This window comes from Haliotis rubra, unplaced genomic scaffold (genome assembly GCF_003918875.1).
Source record: "Haliotis rubra isolate DU_JTF1 unplaced genomic scaffold, ASM391887v1 Scf1874, whole genome shotgun sequence".
In the NCBI taxonomy this organism is placed as follows: Eukaryota; Metazoa; Mollusca; class Gastropoda; order Lepetellida; family Haliotidae; genus Haliotis; species Haliotis rubra.
Genome location: NW_025765863.1, coordinates 44,978 through 66,040, shown reverse-complemented (window position 1 = coordinate 66,040; position 21,063 = coordinate 44,978). Strand labels below are relative to the sequence as shown.

Sequence of the window (21,063 nt, the reverse complement as noted above, 5' to 3'; positions counted from 1 at the left end):
CCCATTAATGTTTTACTCTAACGGTAAACTGTCTGTTTTTCTAATCATTGAAACTGCTCTCGAATTTTACTTTTACCTGTACCTAAATTTCGCATATGCTCTGCATCTTGAGCCATTGATACGTAATAAAGAAATTGTGCTGCCTCTATAAATGTACTGTGCTGTATCCATGACGACCGTAACGGCTTACCCTAACACCGATTGATCTTGACTCAAATTGTCAAACAGGATTCAAAGCAAACGTGAATATGCAACCAAATACCAAGAGTGATTCGAAGGCGACCTGGACAACGATACGTGTGGGAGTTTCTCTCTCAGGACGTGTAACATTCAACTTTGGTAAACTGGTCATTTAAGTTATCTTTACGACCAGCATGTTCGTGTTCGGGACGTCAGTCCGTCCTCAGTGTTTGTTTGTAATTTCTTAACATTACTGACGTGACAAGGAATTCCCTGCTTTGGACTGAACCATATATTCCTCTTTGTTATCACCTGTTCGCCAGCACATATTATCTTCACTATTTGACAATGATTCAATAACGTAATCTGTGAAAAGGGTCTGTTTTTTTCTCCTAGAAAAACTTGAACTAATTTATTCGATTTTATTGATATTCACGATACAGTGATCAAATGGCAAATATAAATATGAAAACATGCGTATCAGGCTGTTTTGATTCACTTCATTGCCTTGGAAAAGTAATTACCCAAAGTCCATATCGACCGCGAAGCTAAGTCTCGATGGTATTGGATACAGGTTCCGAAACAGTTCCCTTGTGGTCACACTCCATTACTTCACTGTTTATATTCTTAGGTAATGCAATAATTGTGAAATAATCCATACACAGGCCATATATTACTTGGTAAGAAACGACTCTCTTCGTTGAGGTATTCTCGAGTTTTGATGAGATGTTACTGCCATTAAGAGAAGGCCATTCTTAATATTTCACAGTTCTTGTTTTGAATGAAAAGTTTGCGTTGCTGACTCAAGCAGGCAATACGCTCGGGCTGAAGTCACGTCACATGAATGCATACCCTACACATACACATAGCTATGGGCCCCCTATGAATACACCTGTAAATATGAGACAGTCCGCTGCCCTGAAGAAACCAGTCGGCACGGACATATATGTCCGGGGCCCGGTTTAAGTGAATGAAAACCTGCTCAGCTACATCCCCATCCCATAACCATACAGAGCTGTTTGATTGAGGAACATCGGGGACACCTGTACCATTAGTCCAAACTACCAACCCTGTTTCCATGACAACATTAGCACAGTATAATCATCCATTGCTTGTGGCTAGAGGCTTGCTGACACATGTTATTGTATCCCATTTGTGTACATCGATGCTCATGACGTTGATCACTGAGTTCCCTGGTCCAGACTCGACAAGTTACATGTCGCCGCCATACAGTTCCAATGTTCCTGATTGCTGAGTTAAACAAACAAACAAACAAAACAAAACAAAACTTCCACTGACGCGTTCTCGCTCCAAGCGGTGTCTGCAGGTTCCAGCTCACTTGGTGAATTCTAATTATGTACCGACCTCAGTTCCTCATAGCCAGAACAGCTGGCAGAGGCAGATTGTCCCTCACAGGTGAGTCCGTCATACATCCTTGCTTCATCAACGACATCGTACTGAGGAGCATCTCCTTCCTCTGGGGGCACGTCCATGTCCTGGGTAGGAGTGACGTACAGCTGGAACCTGCAAATGATTGATAGGCGTTTTGTAGAAATTCACGGATGACATATCGATCCAATTTATTGATAACAACTTCTTCATTACAGAGCACAAATAAGTTATTATCTCTACGTTATGTATTCTTTGAAACCAGCCTACGATGTTTGTTTAGACTACATGTTGGATCGGGAACGAATGTTTAGTTGTTCTCAATTAAAAATAAATAACGGAACACATATACGGGAAGTTGTGTTAAGTTGTGCCCAAACCAGAATATGACTTTCATGATGGGCATGTGTATGATCTGATGACTGTATGAAGAGTGTGGAACCTCAGCGTCACGATGCTCGGTGAGTCAAAGTCCATAGAAACAGCATTTGGCATTTATTTCGACGTTTCAGACAAAGAATCAACGTACATAACCCAACTACTAACTATCCTACATAAAACTGATGGACTCGATCTAAGCATCTCTGGAACATAGGGGTCGGGTGGTCAGGCTCGCTGACTTGGTTGACACATCATTTTATCTCAGTTGAGTAGATGCCCATGCTGTTGATCACATGGCTGCAGCGTTAAACTAAACTCATTCACAAACTCACTAACTCATTCGTGTGTTTTACCTCCCCGCTAGCACGTGTTGCTTCCTTTTAGAGTATCAATGTTTTGGGATAATGTTATATTCTACCCACACAAATCCCTCCCGGTCTATGCAAACGTGTGGAACGCATATTCATTATGCCTATTCCTTTTATATATCAGCAACCTCCGTCAAGTAATTCCAATGTGTCTATGTGTGGTTTGTTTTATCAAGCGTATGGACCATTCAGGTTGTGTGTTACATTAATGACAAGAAATAAGGAAATTGTAACGCCATTTCAACACGAAGCAAAACCGGAATATAATGATTCATTGAACCTTCCGTGTACTACAGAGGTCAGCCCAGCTACATCAGGTCGGGTTGTACGGTGTGTATGTTGGGCCATGTTAGTCAGAGGTTGATGAAACAGGACGACATTCCACATCGTCAATACAAACAGAGACACATTCATCCATTGAACACCGACCACATGGATCCCGGCTGACATAATGAACGCTTTAAACAATCACTTGGTATTGTGAATACAGAATATCGTGGTTCGCTCATTCCCTCACTCACCTTTCTGATCTCAAACGTTGACAGTAACTACAGCACGCAGCCAGGGTGGCCATTACAATGAAAAGGAGAGAGGCTGTAGCTAGTCCTGTAGATGTGATGTAGCCAGTTCCACGTTGATACCTACCAAACAACGGAGTTAACGAGTTAATACAATAAAGGAGAGAGGCTGTAGCTAGTCCTGTAGATGTGATGTAGCCAGTTCCACGTTGTTACCTACCAAACAACGGAGTTACGGAGTTAATACAATAAAGGAGAGAGCCTGTAGCTAGTCGTGTAGATAGTGATGTAGCCAGTTCCACGTTGATACCTACCACACAACGGAGTTAACGAGTTACTACAATAAAGGAGAGAGGCTGTAGTTAGTCCTGTAGATAGTGATGTAGCCAGTTCCACGTTGATACCTACCAAACAACGGAGTTAACGAGTTCATACAATAAAGGAGAGAGGCTACAGGTAGTCCCGTAGATATTGCTGTAGCCAGTTCCACGTTGATATCTACCACACAACGGAGTTAACGGGTTAATACAATAAAGGAGATAGGCTGTAGCTAGTCATGTAGATAGTGATGTAGCCAGTTCCACGTTGATACCTACCAAACAACGGGGTTAACGAGATAATGCAATAAAGGAGAGAGGCTGTAGCTAGTCCTGTAGATAGTGATGTAGCCAGTTCCACGTTGATACCTACCAAACAACGGAGTTAACGAGTTCATACAATAAAGGAGAGAGGCTACAGGTAGTCCCGTAGATATTGCTGTAGCCAGTTCCACGTTGATATCTACCAAACAACGGAGCTAACGAGTTAATGCAATAAAGGAGAGAGGCTGTAGTTAGTCCTGTAGATAGTGCTATGGCCAGTTCCACGTTGATACCTACCACACATCGGAGTTACGGAGTTAATACAATAAAGGAGAGAGCCTGTAGCTAGTCGTGTAGATAGTGATGTAGCCAGTTCCACGTTGATACCTACCAAACAACGGAGTTAACGAGTTAATACAATAAAGGAGAGAGGCTGTAGCTAGTCCTGTAGATGTGATGTAGCCAGTTCCACGTTGTTACCTACCAAACAACGGAGTTACGGAGTTAATACAATAAAGGAGAGAGCCTGTAGCTAGTCGTGTAGATAGTGATGTAGCCAGTTCCACGTTGATACCTACCACACAACGGAGTTAACGAGTTACTACAATAAAGGAGAGAGGCTGTAGTTAGTCCTGTAGATAGTGATGTAGCCAGTTCCACGTTGATACCTACCAAACAACGGAGTTAACGAGTTCATACAATAAAGGAGAGAGGCTACAGGTAGTCCCGTAGATATTGCTGTAGCCAGTTCCACGTTGATATCTACCAAACAACGGAGTTAACGGGTTAATACAATAAAGGAGATAGGCTGTAGCTAGTCATGTAGATAGTGATGTAGCCAGTTCCACGTTGATACCTACCAAACAACGGGGTTAACGAGATAATGCAATAAAGGAGAGAGGCTGTAGCTAGTCCTGTAGATAGTGATGTAGCCAGTTCCACGTTGATACCTACCAAACAACGGAGTTAACGAGTTCATACAATAAAGGAGAGAGGCTACAGGTAGTCCCGTAGATATTGCTGTAGCCAGTTCCACGTTGATATCTACCAAACAACGGAGCTAACGAGTTAATGCAATAAAGGAGAGAGGCTGTAGTTAGTCCTGTAGATAGTGCTATGGCCAGTTCCACGTTGATACCTACCACACATCGGAGTTACGGAGTTAATACAATAAAGGAGAGAGCCTGTAGCTAGTCGTGTAGATAGTGATGTAGCCAGTTCCACGTTGATACCTACCAAACAACGGAGTTAACGGGTTAATACAATAAAGGAGATAGGCTGTAGCTAGTCCTGTAGATAGTGATGTAGCCAGTTCCACGTTGATACCTACCAAACAACGGGGTTAACGAGTTAATGCAATAGAGGAGAGAGGCTGTAGCTAGTCCTGTAGATAGTGATGTAGCCAGTTCCACGATGATACCTACCAAACAACGGAGTTAACGAGTTAATACAATAAAGGAGAGAGGCTGTAGCTAGTCCTGTAGATAGTGATGTAGCCAGTTCCACGTTGATACCTACCAAACAACGGGGTTAACGAGTTAATGCAATAAAGGAGAGAGGCTGTAGCTAGTCCTGTAGATAGTGATGTAGCCAGTTCCACGTTGATACCTACCAAACAACGGAGTTAACGAGTTAATACAATAAAGGAGAGAGGCTACAGCTAGTCCTGTAGATAGTGCTGTAGCCAGTTCCACGTTGATATCTACCAAACAACGGGGTTAACGAGTTAATACAATAAAGGAAAGAGGCTACAGCTAGTCCTGTAGATAGTGCTGTAGCCAGTTCCACGTTGATACCTACCAAACAACGGAATTAACGAGTTAATACAATAAAGGAGAGAGGCTACAGCTAGTCCTATAGATAGTGCTGTAGCCAGTTCCACGTTGATACCTACCAAACAACGGAATTAACGAGTTAATACAATAAAGGAGAGAGGCTACAGGTAGTCATGTAGATAGTGATGTAGCCAGTTCCACGTTGATACCTACCACACAACGGAGTTAACGAGTTAATACAATAGAGGAGAGAGGCTGTAGCTAGTCCTGTAGATGTGATGTAGCCAGTTCCACGTTAATACCTACCACACAACGGAGTTAACGAGTTAATACAATAAAGGAGAGAGGCTGTAGTTAGTCATGTAGATAGTGCTATAGCCAGTTCCACGATGATACCTACCAAACAACGGAGTTAATCGGTTAATACAATAAAGGAGATAGGCTGTAGCTAGTCCTGTAGATAGTGATGTAGCCAGTTCCACGTTGATACCTACCAAACAACGGGGTTAACGAGTTAATACAATAAAGGAGTGAGGCTGTAGCTAGTCCTGTAGATAGTGATGTAGCCAGTTCCACGTTGATACCTACCAAACAACGGGCTTAATGAGTAAATACAATAAAGGAGTGAGGCTGTAGCTAGTCCTGTAGATAGTGATGTAGCCAGTTCCACGTTGATACCTACCAAACAACGGAGTTAACGAGTTAATACAATAAAGGAGAGAGGCTACTGGTAGTCCTGTAGATAGTGATGTAGCCAGTTCCACGTTGATATCTACCAAACAACGGGGTTAACGAGTTAATACAATAAAGGAGAGAGGCGACAGCTAGTCCTGTAGATAGTGATGTAGCCAGTTCCACGTTGATACCTACCAAACAACGGGGTTAACGAGTTAATGCAATAAAGGAGAGAGGCTGTAGCTAGTCCTGTAGATAGTGATGTAGCCAGTTCCACGTTGATACCTACCAAACAACGGGGCCAACGAGTTAATACAATAAGGGAGTGCTACAGCTAGTCCTGTAGATAGTGATGTAGCCAGTTCCACGTTGATACCTACCAAACAACAGAATTAACGAGTTAATACAATAAAGGAGAAAGGCTACAGCTAGTCCTGTAGATAGTGCTGTAGCCAGTTCCACGTTGTTACCTACCAAACAACGGAATTAACGAGTTAATACAATAAAGGAGAGAGGCTACAGGTAGTCCCGTAGATATTGCTGTAGCCAGTTCCACGTTGATATCTACCAAACAACGGAGCTAACGAGTTAATGCAATAAAGGAGAGAGGCTGTAGCTAGTCCTGTAGATAGTGCTATAGCCAGTTCCACGTTGATACCTACCACACATCGGAGTTAACGAGTTAATACAATAAAGGAGAGAGCCTGTAGCTAGTCGTGTAGATAGTGATGTAGCCAGTTCCATGTTGATACCTACCAAACAACGGAGTTAACGAGTTAATACAATAAAGGAGATAGGCTGTAGCTAGTCCTGTAGATAGTGATGTAGCCAGTTCCACGTTGATACCTACCAAACAACGGGGTTAACGAGTTAATGCAATCAAGGAGAGAGGCTGTAGCTAGTCCTGTAGATAGTGATGTAGCCAGTTCCACGTTGATACCTACCAAACAACGGAGTTAACGAGTAAATACAATAAAGGAGTGAGGCTGTAGCTAGTCCTGTAGATAGTGATGTAGCCAGTTCCACGTTGATATCTACCAAACAACGGAGTTAACGAGTTAATACAATAGAGGAGAGAGGCTGTAGCTAGTCCTGTAGATAGTGATGTAGCCAGTTCCACGATGATATCTACCAAACAACGGGGTTAACGAGTTAATACAATAAAAGAGAGAGGCGACAGCTAGTCCTGTAGATAGTGATGTAGCCAGTTCCACGTTGATACCTACCAAACAACGGGGTTAACGAGTTAATGCAATAAAGGAGAGAGGCTGTAGCTAGTCCTGTAGATAGTGATGTAGCCAGTTCCACGTTGATACCTACCAAACAACGGGGCCAACGAGTTAATACAATAAGGGAGTGCTACAGCTAGTCCTGTAGATAATGATGTAGCCAGTTCCACGTTGATACCTACCAAACAACAGAATTAACGAGTTAATACAATAAAGGAGAAAGGCTACAGCTAGTCCTGTAGATAGTGCTGTAGCCAGTTCCACGTTGTTACCTACCAAACAACGGAATTAACGAGTTAATACAATAAAGGAGAGAGGCTACAGGTAGTCCCGTAGATATTGCTGTAGCCAGTTCCACGTTGATATCTACCAAACAACGGAGCTAACGAGTTAATGCAATAAAGGAGAGAGGCTGTAGCTAGTCCTGTAGATAGTGCTATAGCCAGTTCCACGTTGATACCTACCACACATCGGAGTTAACGAGTTAATACAATAAAGGAGAGAGCCTGTAGCTAGTCGTGTAGATAGTGATGTAGCCAGTTCCACGTTGATACCTACCAAACAACGGAGTTAACGAGTTAATACAATAAAGGAGATAGGCTGTAGCTAGTCCTGTAGATAGTGATGTAGCCAGTTCCACGTTGATACCTACCAAACAACGGGGTTAACGAGTTAATGCAATCAAGGAGAGAGGCTGTAGCTAGTCCTGTAGATAGTGATGTAGCCAGTTCCACGATGATACCTACCAAACAACGGAGTTAACGAGTAAATACAATAAAGGAGTGAGGCTGTAGCTAGTCCTGTAGATAGTGATGTAGCCAGTTCCACGTTGATATCTACCAAACAACGGAGTTAACGAGTTAATACAATAGAGGAGAGAGGCTGTAGCTAGTCCTGTAGATAGTGATGTAGCCAGTTCCACGATGATATCTACCAAACAACGGGGTTAACGAGTTAATACAATAAAAGAGAGAGGCGACAGCTAGTCCTGTAGATAGTGATGTAGCCAGTTCCACGTTGATACCTACCAAACAACGGGGTTAACGAGTTAATACAATAAAGGAGAGAGGCTGTAGCTAGTCCTGTAGATAGTGATGTAGCCAGTTCCACGATGATATCTACCAAACAACGGAGTTAACGAGTTAATACAATAAAGGAGAGAGGCTACAGGTAGTCCTGTAGATAGTGATGTAGCCAGTTCCACGTTGATACCTACCAAACAACGGGGTTAACGAGTTAATACAATAAAGGAGATAGGCTGTAGCTAGTCCTGTAGATAGTTATGTAGCCAGTTCCACGTTGATACCTACCAAACAACGGAGCTAACGAGTTAATGCAATAAAGGAGAGAGGCTGTAGCTAGTCCTGTAAATAGTGATGTAGTCAGCTCCACGTTGCCCGAAATGATACTCTCCTTGCTTTGCCCAGGCTATACCCTGTGTACATTCCTACTTTACAACAATTACTGTATACGGATTCCTCTTTGAGGGAGGAGAGTCACATCATTATCAACTCCTTGAGGAGTATACAGTAATGGTATCACCTAGTCAAAGGACCAACAGCTACCAGTTACAGTCATTCCCGTAGAGGATACCAATGATTATAGTTTTATTAGTAGACATAGAATAATGCGAAGCTGATTTCTCATCACAATATCCACCATTACAACCACCTGGACATGAACCCAACAGATCCACAGTGGCCGTGACTGAAGCTCAAATACCCAGACACGCAGAACGTCACATATATTTTGGAAGAACCACACCATTTTTCGGAGCAGTGTGTTCGTATTAATAATTACCAGACCATCAGGAATTATACTGTACACGCTTAAAGAACAGTGGGCATAAGCTACCACTTTCCCGGTCATTCTGAAGATTGTACCATCAACCATTAACTATTAATTTCAACCCCAGATATTGAAAAATACCTACCTGATACACCATCACGTGTCAACCCATTGCATGACGTACTTCCACTTGAACAGTTCTTGCAGTCAGTCCCGTAGTAGGAGTCTACACATCCAGACACACAGGATGACCCCAGCTGACAATATCCTCCATCACAACCACCTGGACATGCTGTACAGCTACCTCCTGGACTGTCACATGGTATGTGGCACCCAATACCTTCATATCCTGGCTCACAACCCTCGGTGCACCGTCCACTACCGTCGGCAGATTGATTACACAGGTTACCTTTACAATGACCATCGCACACAGAGACACATTTTAGATCAAAGTACCCCGTGTCACACTCAGTGAGGCAATGTCCTGTCGTGCTGTCACAGTCAGAACAGTGCTGGTCGTTCATACATGGACCCGCTGAAAGTTAGGATATAGGTATTTATAATATGGTAATTTAATGGCATTTAACATACTGAGTGAGATGCGTAAATAGCATTCGTAGTTCTAAAGCTGATCCAGAAAATTAATATAGTGATCGCTATGGCTTTGAACTACACAGCTGACTACCTACCTAGAGTATACAGCACCACGTGTGCTATCCATATGCATAGAATCTCAATAGTCCAGCCATATGACGGCGGGGGACACCAGAAGTGGCCTTCACACAATGTACCCAAGTGAGGAATCGAATCCGAGTCTTCGGCGTGGCGAGCGAACGCTTTAACCACTGGGCTATCCTATCGCTCGCAAAGGGGATGACCCAAGCTCAGCTAGGAGAATGTATGGAGTGTAGTGTCTGTTCTAAATTGTAGCATACATATCTGTAGACTAAGGAATACTTTTGGCACAGTTCAAAGTAGCACACGCACGCACGCACACATACTTGCGTGTACATAGTCGCTACATATGGGCAACAATGTTCAACACAACGGTAAACGTCAATCACCCTACTACGTCAACACCAGCTGATACTTACGGGGTTGTTGGACTTATTTGACCCACCTGTTTACAACTGAGCAACTGTAGGTGAACCTAGAGGAATCTGTTTCTGTCATGTGTCGGAGGTAGCTCGATTTGTTGTACACAACTAGCATCTATTGTTGTAAGGAATACTTCCCCCTCACAGGGATGTTGAACATGTACTCAGCGTCAAGGAAATAGTTCCCAGATTAAATGTTTCAAACACTGAGAAATGTCGAGCAATGTATTGATATTCAAATTACAAGGTAAAAGTTGGTATTTTTAAGTTAACAGTTGTTATATTGATAAACAGATCTGCATGAACGGGGACATAACAGGTGTGTTGGTAGAGTCAGATTGTCGGACGATCACAACCAAGTTTAAGATCAATTTTCTTGAGTGGCCTTTTAGAAGTTTGCAAGTACAATAATGTCAATTTCTATTGCCTTGCAAGATCGACAACGGTACAATAATGTGTGTTGTTATCCAAATGTAACTGTCAGTTTGTAATGTAAATTATTGGATCAATTTCACTTCGCAAAGGAACTGTACTCTTGATCAGTTCGTTCGCGCGCTCGTGCGTGTGGGAAATGCGTTACTCTGGGGATCTATTCTTGCAAATTGTACTGAACACCATTTGCAAAATATGCAACAAAGTAAACATTGGCTTTGAAGAAATGTCCGATCGGAAAACTATGCCTGTTTCATGTTTGAGGAAATAACGCCATTACAATGGCTCAATCGTCAGGCCAATATTTGTCAGAGCTGATTCCACACACAACTCCAGAACGAGGTTTAATTAGGGGTATTATCTTAACTAACCAGCATTTGAGTGGATGCTCTTGAGGAATCGTGATGAAGACATGTGATGATATGAAACCTTGGGCTTCTGGTCACAATCACAGTAGAACGAGTGTACACACTTCCGGTGTGTTGGGAGCGATATGAAACTATAGGAACAAGGTACATGGATTCACGTTTAACGTTTCTCTCTTCATCACACCAACCTCAAAAATGCCACTTAAATAGGGTTTAAAAGTAATTTATTAAAAAATGTAAAATAGCTTGAAGATGACAAACTACATTCAATACTTGAACCAGAATGTACAAGAAGGATGTAGAAGACGGCGTTTATACACGGAACCTTGCAGAGGTGAAACAAGGAAATATGAAACTCCTTCCAGCTTCCAAGCAGCGATAACAAACCCTCGTTGGCTTAGAAATGTCCACAAGCTTGCAAAAGAGTAACCAATTTGTGTCAGGCATATCACAGTTAAAAGCACCCGTTGTTGGCAGCTCCCATGAAGTTCCGGGTTAGAGCTGGTCTTCAGTAACCGGTACTTGTCTTAAGAGATGACTAACGGGATCGGGTGGTGAGGCTCGCTGGCTTGGTTGACACATGTTATTGAATGCAACCGATCGATGGTCATGATGTTGAGCACTGGATTATCTGGTCCAGACTCGATTATTTATAGATCACCGCCAAACAGTTCAGATGGTGCTGAGTGCTTCGTTAAAACCAAACATGATAACACTAATGTACGGCTCCTGTAAGACACGGCTGCATCTTGATAACACTAATGTACAGCTCCTGTAATCACGGCTGCATCTTGATAACACTAATGTACGGCTCCTGTAAGACACGGCTGCATCTTGTTAATATCGTGGACAATAATTACCACATGTTGCAAGATAGTATCGTGGACAGTAATTACCACATATTGCCAGAAGTCTTTTGAAACTAACCTATGTTTCATGTCTCGCTCAAGATAGTTGCAAAGTAATAAAGCAGAATTATTTAACCTCTTACAGTAAGGCAAGACCAGTGGAATGAACCAGCAGGTAAACATCACATCAATGTGAGTACTATGAGTCTGCAAACAGGGTTATTAGTGACATTTCCAAAATACTCAACTTCTAAGCATGTGATAACTTGGAGTATATATTGTCAATAACAGCAGGAGATTGCCGCTCGCCTCCATCTGCAACGTCATAAACATCATCCTCTACACCAGCAGCTTCACCTCCATCTCGATAGTTCCGACCAGATGATTCATAAGCCATGACTGTGTCCGACCTTGGTATGTCAGTATACCATTCCAGCTCATCAACAGAGACGTCGTCCATCTCGGCAACGTTGTTCCTCACATCAGCTTCCGTGTGGGTGACGCTGTGAAATGAGAACGATGTAATATGTCGCCATCAACAGCGGACCAGCATTTAATTAAATATGCCATCGAATTGTTTCTGTATTTGTCCTTGATTTACTTTATTCAATGTTTATATTTTAATCCTTTGTTCTGAATATTTCCGATTTTGCAGATATACAACGTTATATCACATTGGACCTGTCTAAACAGATTCTGTACAGTTACAATACACATTGAAAACATCTTGCGCAATACAATCACGTATATTACAATACAGGACGCGCCCTGTTCAGCCACAACTGGCGACCTATCTACCGTAATCGTCCTGTCTGAGATTTTGTTCAAGATGCTCGAAGAATCATTGCTTTGTGTGAGTGAGGTGAGCATTGAACAACATTCGGGTGCGTTATTGTCATGGTGGAGGAGAGGCCGGAGTGACAAAGGTCTCTGACTGTGGGGAAACCATATGTACTGGAATAGAGCTATCAAACATAGAAACATATCTAGCGCAATCTGGGACTCGAACCCGCGACAATAGGCTTTCGACGTATCAAATGGACGCGACTCTGTACAGCTAAATACGGCGCTTTAGACAAGCCACATGGTCCTACTGATAGTACTAAGTTGAATAGGCAAACCAGTAGAGTATAATGTGAAAAAGACTATGTATTATACCACTGAAGAAGCTTGGTTATATATTTGTGGCCTTGTATTGTATGTCAACTACTTTCTGGTACTCGCCGAGAATACCTGCACCATTGAGGTGGTGTGATGATATATTTGTGGCCTTGTGTTATATGTCAACTATCTTCTAGTACTCGACGACAATACCTGCACAATTGAGAAGGTGTGATGACATATTTATTGCCTTGTGTTATATGTCAACTACTTTCTAGTACTCGCCGGGAATATCGTCACCATTGAAGAGGTGTGATGATATATCTGTAGCCTTGTGTTATATGTCAACTTCTTTATAGGACTCGCCGGGAATATCGGCACCATTGAGGAGGTGTGATGATATATTTGTGGCCTTGTGTTATCTGTCAACCACCTTCTAGTACTCGACTGGAATACCCGCACCATTGGATGAGGTGTGATGATATATGTGTGGCCTTGTGTTATATGTGAAGTACCTTCTACAACTCGCCAATAATAGGTGCACAATTGAAGAGAAGTGATGATATATTTGTAGCCTTGTGTTATATATCAACTACTTTCTAGTACTCGCCGGCAATACCTGTACCATTGAGGAGGTGTGATGATATATTTGTGGCCTTGTGTTATATGTCAACTAGCTTCTAGTACTCGCCGACAATACCTGCACCATTGAGGAGGTGTGATGATATATTTGTGGCCTTGTGTTATATGTCAACTACTTTATAGGACTCGCCGGGAATACCGGCACCATTGAGGAGGTATGTTGATATATTTGTGGCCTTGTGTTATATGTCAACTACTTTCTGGTACTCGACTGGAATACCTGCACCATTGAATGAGGTGTGATGATATATTTCTGGCCTTGTGTTATATGTCAACTACTTTCTAGTACTCGCCGGCAATACCTGCACCATTGAGGTGGTGTGATGATATATTTGTGGCCTTGTGTTATATGTCAACTATTTTATAGAACTCGCCGGGAATACCTGCACCATTGAGGAGGTGTGACGATATATTTGTGGCCTTGTGTTATATGTCAACTACTTTCTGTTACTCGACTGGAATACCTGCACCATTGAATGAGGTGTGATGATATATTTCTGGCCTTGTGTTATATGTCAACTACTTTCTGGTACTCGACTGGAATACCTGCACCATTGAATGAGATGTGATGATATATTTCTGGCCTTGTGTTATATGTCAACTACTTTCTAGTACTCGCCGGCAATACCTGCACCATTGAGGTGGTGTGATGATATATGTGTGGCCTTGTGTTATATGTCAACTACTTTATAGAACTCGCCGACAATACCTGCACCATTGAGGTGGTGTGATGATATATTTGTGGCCTTGTGTTATATGTCAACTACTTTATAGAACTCGCCGACAATACCTGCACCATTGAGGAGGTGTGATGATATATGTGTAGCCTTGTGTTATATGTCAACTTCTTTCTGGTACTCGACAGGAATACCCGCACAATTGAGGAGGTGTGATGATATATTTGTAGCCTTGTGTTATATGTCAACTACCTTCTAGTACTCGACTGGAATACCTGCACCATTGAATGAGGTGTGATGATATATGTGTGGCCTTGTGTTATATGTGAACTACCTTCTACAACTCGCCGATAATACCTGGACAATTGAAGAGAAGTGATGATATATTTGTAGCCTTGTGTTATATATCAACTACTTTCTAGTACTCGCCGGGAATACCTGCACCATTGAGGTGGTGTGATGATATATTTGTGGCCTTGTGTTATATGTCAACTAGCTTCTAGTACTCGCCGATAATACCTGCACCATTGAGGAGGTGTGATGATATATTTGTGGCCTTGTGTTATATGTCAACTACTTTATAGGACTCGCCGGGAATACCGGCACCATTGAGGAGGTATGTTGATATATTTGTGGCCTTGTGTTATATGTCAACTACTTTCTAGTACTCGCCGGCAATACCTGCACCATTGAGGTGGTGTGATGATATATTTGTGGCCTTGTGTTATATGTCAACTATTTTATAGAACTCGCCGGGAATACCTGCACCATTGAGGAGGTGTGATGATATATTTGTGGCCTTGTGTTATATGTCAACTACTTTATAGAACTCGCCGGGAATATCGGCACCATTGAGGAGGTGTGACGATATATTTGTGGCCTTGTGTTATATGTCAACTACTTTCTGTTACTCGACTGGAATACCTGCACCATTGAATGAGGTGTGATGATATATTTCTGGCCTTGTGTTATATATCAACTACTTTCTAGTACTCGCCGGCAATACCTGCACCATTGAGGTGGTGTGATGATATATGTGTGGCCTTGTGTTATATGTCAACTACTTTATAGAACTCGCCGACAATACCTGCACCATTGAGGTGGTGTGATGATATATTTGTGGCCTTGTGTTATATGTCAACTACTTTATAGAACTCGCCGACAATACCTGCACCATTGAGGAGGTGTGATGCTATATGTGTGGCCTTGTGTTATATGTCAACTTCTTTCTGGTACTCGACAGGAATACCTGCACAATTGAGGAGGTGTGATGATATATTTGTAGCCTTGTGTTATATGTCAACTACCTTCTAGTACTCGACTGGAATACCCGCACCATTGAATGAGGTGTGATGATATATGTGTGGCCTTGTGTTATCTGTCAACTACCTTCTAGTACTCGACTGGAATACCTGCACCATTGAATGAGGTGTGATGATATATTTGTGGCCTTGTGTTATATGTCAACTACTTTCTAGTACTCGACCACAATACCAGCACCATTGAGGAGGTGTGATGATATATTTGTGGCCTTGTGTTATATGTCAACTACCTTCTAGTACTCGTCGGGAATATCGTCACCATTGAGGTGGTGTGATGATATATTTGTAGCCTTGTGTTATATGTCAACTACTTTCTAGAACTCGCCGACAATACCTGCACCATTGAGGAGGTGTGATGATATATTTGTGGCCTTGTGTTATATGTCAACTACTTTATAGAACTCGCCGGCAATACCTGCACCATTGAGGTGGTGTGATGATATATTTGTGGCCTTGTGTTATATGTCAACTACATTCTAGTACTCGACTGGAATATCTGCACCATTGAGGAAGTATGATGATATATGTGTGGCCTTGTGTTTTATGTCAACTACTTTCTAGAACTCGCCGGCAATACCTGTACCATTGAGGAGGTGTGATTATGTATGTGTGTGACCTCATCCAATACGTCAACTACGTTATAGAACTCGCTGCGAATATCTGCAAATTGTTGATGCTGAGTAAAACAACTTTCACTCACTTTCATTGCTTTCTATTATTTAATATGAGTCGAATCATTGAAATGATAACATCATTGCTAAAGGTATATAGTTTTGTGCTTGTAAATTAAGCATTGCACAGCCTTGGTGAAATGTGTGTGTGTTTGTTTCAGCTCTTTGAAGTGATTATAGTTTTACACCGCACTCAGCAATAATCCAACTATATGGCTGAGCTCTGTGAAGTGAAATGTGTATGCTATTTTATCATCATCTATGTTTCAGTTCTTTCAGATAGACCTGGACTTAAATGGATGCTGGGGTTGTATGTCTTCTGTCCAGTTTGGCTTGGTCTACACTGACCCCTGTGTAAGCATGTCCAGCATGGCTTGGTCTACACTGACCCCTGTGTAAGCATGTCCAGCATGGCTTGATCTACACTGACCCCTGTGTAAGCATGTCCAGCATGGCTTGGTCTACACTGACCCCTGTGTAAGCATGTCCAGCATGGCTTGGTCTACACTGACCCCTGTGTAAGTATGTCCAGCATGGCTTGGTCTACACTGACCCCTGTGGAAGCATGTCCAGCATGGTTCAATTGACAGATTACAGACAATATTGTTGACTGCAGCTCTATTGTTGACTCACTCACCGGTTTCGCCTCCAGCGCTGTCTATACTTCCAGGACAGGACCAGGAAGATCCCCACGAGGAAACTGACCGCTACTGTGGACAGTCCAACAGGGAGTCCCGGGCTTCCACCTGACAAGGAACAAGGTTAACTTGTTATATACATAACGAACAGCAAGTCCCAATTCGAAACTCTAATACTAAAAACAGCAGACGATTCGTAAACATCTGACAAACGTGGTTAGGGAAGTTCCCACCATTACAACGCCGGCCGACAGACCAGTAGGACTCCCGGCTTCCTTGGGGGTATACTGAACCTATTAACACTGAAAACACAACAACAGATCCACCGTGGCCGTGACTGAAGCTCAAATACCCAGACACGCAGAACGTCACATATTCTGAAAGAATCACACCATTTTTCGGAGCGTCAGTAAACCAGTGTGTTCGTACTGATAATTACCAGACCCTCAGGAATTATACAATACACTCTTAAAGAACTGTGGGCATTAGCAACCACTTTCCCGGTCATTCTGAAGATTGTACTATTAACTGTTAATGTTTCAACCCCAGACATTGAATAATATCTACATGATACATCATCACGTGTCAACCCACTGCATGACGTACATCCACGTGAACTATTCCTGCAGCCAGACCCGTAGAGTCACATCATTATCAACTCCTTGAGGAGTATACAGTAATAGTGTCAAAGGACCAACAGCTACCAGTTACAGTCATTCCCGTAGAGGATACCAATGATTATAGTTTTATTAGTAGACATAGAATAATACGAACCTGATTTCTCATCACACGTCCTTGTCGACCTGTTGCATGACGTACATTCACTGGAACACTTCTTACAGCCAGTCCCATAGTAGGAGTCTACACATCCAGACACACAGGATGAGCCCAGCTGACAATATCCTCCATCACAACCACCTGGACATGCTGTACAGCTACCTCCTGGACTGTCACATGGTATGTGGCACCCAATACCTTCATATCCTGGCTCACAACCCTCGGTGCACCGTCCACTACCGTCGGCAGACAGATTACACAGGTTACCGTTACAATGACCATCGCACACAGAGAAACATTTCTGATCAAAGTACCCCGTGTTGCACTCAGTGAGGCAATGTCCCGTCGTGACGTCACAGTCAGAACAGTGCTGTTTGTCCAAACATGGGCCAGCTGAAATTTTAGGATGGAAATAGATAAATGCTTATAATGTGTGCCTGAAAATACAGTGTATACTTTTTTTTATTATATTTTGTGTTATTTTTAAATAAGAAACACGCACGATTGCGAGTAAGACGGTAATAAATTTCAGTTTGACATTTCTGTACACATATTGGCACCTTTATTTGCATGAAAAATAATAGAAACATTTGAAATTGATACATAAGTCACCAACTCCACATTGCGGGATGTAGACAAACGGTTGGCACCTCTGAATGTGTGAGTATCAGTTGCCTGACCACAGTTTACCAAAAGATGTTAAAAGATGGAACTTGTTTTTGCCTTGCCTGGTAATCAACAAAAAGAGGACGATCTGCTGCGTGATTTGTGGAGTCCTGTTTAACTGTTGTATTGTTACAACTAGAATTTGTAAAATATATTCCAGACTAAAATGCACGCACGCACATGAGAACACACGCACATAAACACACACACACACACACACACACACACACATACATGCATGCATGCATATTCCTAATTACAATTTACGCCAAATGAACCTGAACAACGCGATATTCCACTTCTCTCCTGATCACGAATGAAAACCCTCTCTTCAATCATGTAGCAATGTCCTCATGTCAACATAACTTATCGATATTAAAATATACAATCACTAGATCTCCACAATTAGCAACAAAATGTTTTACCTTCAGTGGCAATTATCCAGCCTGCTTTCCACATGACCACGAGAGAAGCCATATTGTTGACTAAAACTGATATGGAAAGATGGGTGGAGATGAGGAAATTGCACAGTCACATGGACAAAGACAAGTGTGGGGGTAAATGTGAAGCGGTGGTGGGGGGTGGGGAGGTGTGGTGGGGGGTATATGCGTAATCAGCTGACCAGTTTCTTTCATGATGAGAGACAATTCATGTGTCTTGATGGTTGTATTATTTCCCCCCTTACACGGAAGATGGAAACAATATCACGTAAAGAGACGAAACAGTACTACACTGATTCACTGACAGAGACACACGATATAGTGGTGACCTGTACATTCCCCAGGAAGCTGAACAATACACAGAGTGAAGGTGTTGTACGGGGTCGTATGGAAACAGTGAACAAAGACTTACCTGTAGCACATACATGTCAGCCGAGGCTGGTGCTTCATGCCATCCTGTAGTTGACCATCCTTCTTTCATAATCACAAAAGTATTCTTGTTGTGTTTCAAAGCCACACAACCGCCGCTGTGGTGTAGTGGTTAGGAGAGCGGAAGGTCGAGGGTTCGAACCCCGGCCGTGTCATACCAAAAGACGTTAAAAATGGTACTTGTTCGTCCCTGCCTGGCGCTCGGCATTAATGGGTACAACAAGGACTGGTCCGTTCGGAGTCAGCATAATGTGTCTGAGTGGGGTATTCATTCTTTAAAACTGCGGCATCGTATATGAGTGTGCAAGCACTATAAAAGCAGCCACACATACACACGCATGCACGTCGTCATACGAGCGAAATATTTGTAAGTACGACGGTAAACCCCATTTCAATTCACCTAGAAGACACACAAAAATATATCTTGTACGTATAAATCTGTGGTTTCGTGTAAATGTTTACAGGAAGAATTCGAACGATAATGTAGACAGAGAATGGTTCATTTTCGGCAGTTGGTTGTCGTATAACAAGGACGTTAAACACCAGGCAGCCCAAACTCACTACAACACCCCATCCTCAAGGACGTTAAACACCAGGCAGCCCAGACTCACTGTGACACCCCATCCTCAAGGACGTTAAGCACCAGACAGCCCAGACTCACTGTGACTCCCCATCCTCAAGGACGTTAAACACCAGACAGCCCAGACTCACTGTGACTCCCCATCCTCAAGGACGTTAAACACCAGGCAGCCAGACTCACTACAACACCCCATCCTCAAGGACGTTAAACACCAGGCAGCCCAGACTCACTACAACACCTCATCCTCAAGGACGTTAAACACCAGGCAGCCCAGACTCACTACAACATCCCATCCTCAAGGACGTTAAACACCAGGCAGCCCAGACTCACTACAACAACCCATCCTCAAGGACGTTAAACACCAGGCAGCCCAGACTCACTGCAACACCCATCCTCAAGAACGTTAAACACCAGGCAGCCCAGACTCACTACAACGCCCTATCCTCAAGGACGTTAAACACCAGACAGCTCAGACTCACTACAACACCCCATCCCCAAGGACGTTAAACACCAGACAGCCCAGACTCACTACAACACCCCATCCTCAAGGATGTTAAACACCAGACAGCCCAGACTCACTACAACACCCCATCCCCAAGGACGTTAAACACCAGACAGCCCAGACTCACTACATCACGCCTCTTGCGACAAGCATGGCTTACTAAAGATCAATATTCTAACCCGGATCTTCATCGGTAGAATCGGTAGATATACCTGAACTGAGAGAACGGTTCAGTTCAGCTGATAACTTCGACCAATGAAAGATGTAAAACAATACAAATCATAAATCTCGAGGAATCTGGTTTCTGATCTATAAATCTCTTATGTATTGTCAATGATGTGATGCAAGTAAAGGATGTTTATGTTGTGATCCAAACAAAGGATGTTGATGGTGTGATATAAGCAAACAATGGCGATGCTGTGATCCTAGTAGGGGATGTTGATGATGTGATATAAGTAAAGGATGTTGATGCTGTGATCCAAATAGTGGATGTTGATGTTGTGATCCAAGCAAAGGATGTTGATGTTGTGATCCAAGTTAAGGATGTTGCAACACACGCAATATATGTGTGTGTGTGTGTGTGTGTGTGTGTGTGTGCGCGCGCAGCGCGTGTGTGTGTGTGTGTTGCAGAAAATCTGTTTCACTTCCCTTTAAACTGACAGTCAAAGCTGGTGTTCTATGGTGCATCCAGGGGGTGATACACATACTTCAGTACAAACATGGTGGAAATACGTACAATATACTTCCTTGTAACGGTGACACAATTGTGCAGTATGTAGATTATGAACACCGCGTGGCCGGGGTTTTACTAAATCCGGAAGAAAGCAACAGTTCTAGTTTCCTTTAGATTAATACGAATTAATATCAGGATTTGTTTCGGTACGATGAGGGTGACAGCAATTTTACAGCACATTTAAACAAAACGGAAATAATTCAGGAAGTTTCATAACAATGAATTATTTTCAAAACGTTTGAGAAATACAGAATAA

At 42.7% G+C, this 21,063-nt stretch overlaps 1 protein-coding gene and 1 long non-coding RNA gene across 2 annotated transcripts; both read right to left on the bottom strand.

Annotated features, from left to right (window-relative positions):
• Positions 1-586: 586 nt before the first annotated feature.
• Positions 587-2,926, bottom strand: LOC124274083. The gene is made up of 2 exons (XR_006897851.1): positions 2,840-2,926; positions 587-1,704 (listed from the first exon to the last, which is right to left on the bottom strand). It is a non-coding gene; the product is annotated as an uncharacterized LOC124274083 (long non-coding RNA).
• An 8,907-nt stretch (positions 2,927-11,833) lies between these two features.
• Positions 11,834-18,658, bottom strand: LOC124274085 (scavenger receptor class F member 1-like). The gene is made up of 4 exons (XM_046709402.1): positions 18,549-18,658; positions 17,455-17,850; positions 16,680-16,788; positions 11,834-12,132 (listed from the first exon to the last, which is right to left on the bottom strand). The coding sequence occupies exons 1-4, from the start codon at positions 18,598-18,600 to the stop codon at positions 11,880-11,882; spliced, it is 810 nt and encodes a 269-aa protein (XP_046565358.1). The 5' UTR covers positions 18,601-18,658; the 3' UTR covers positions 11,834-11,879.
• Between the last annotated feature and the right edge of the window lie 2,405 nt (positions 18,659-21,063).

Bases quoted from the DNA above. Each gene is read 5' to 3' on its own strand.
- LOC124274085 (XM_046709402.1), bottom strand. From the start codon at position 18,600: ATGGCTTCTCTCGTGGTCATGTGGAAAGCAGGCTGGATAATTGCCACT. The intron at 16,789-17,454 runs GTTCGTATTATT...GTTCCTTGTCAG, and splicing joins GACGTGTGATGAGAAATCAG to GTGGAAGCCCGGGACTCCCT. The intron at 12,133-16,679 runs GTGAGTGAGTCA...CTCATTTCACAG, and splicing joins CAGCGCTGGAGGCGAAACCG to CGTCACCCACACGGAAGCTG.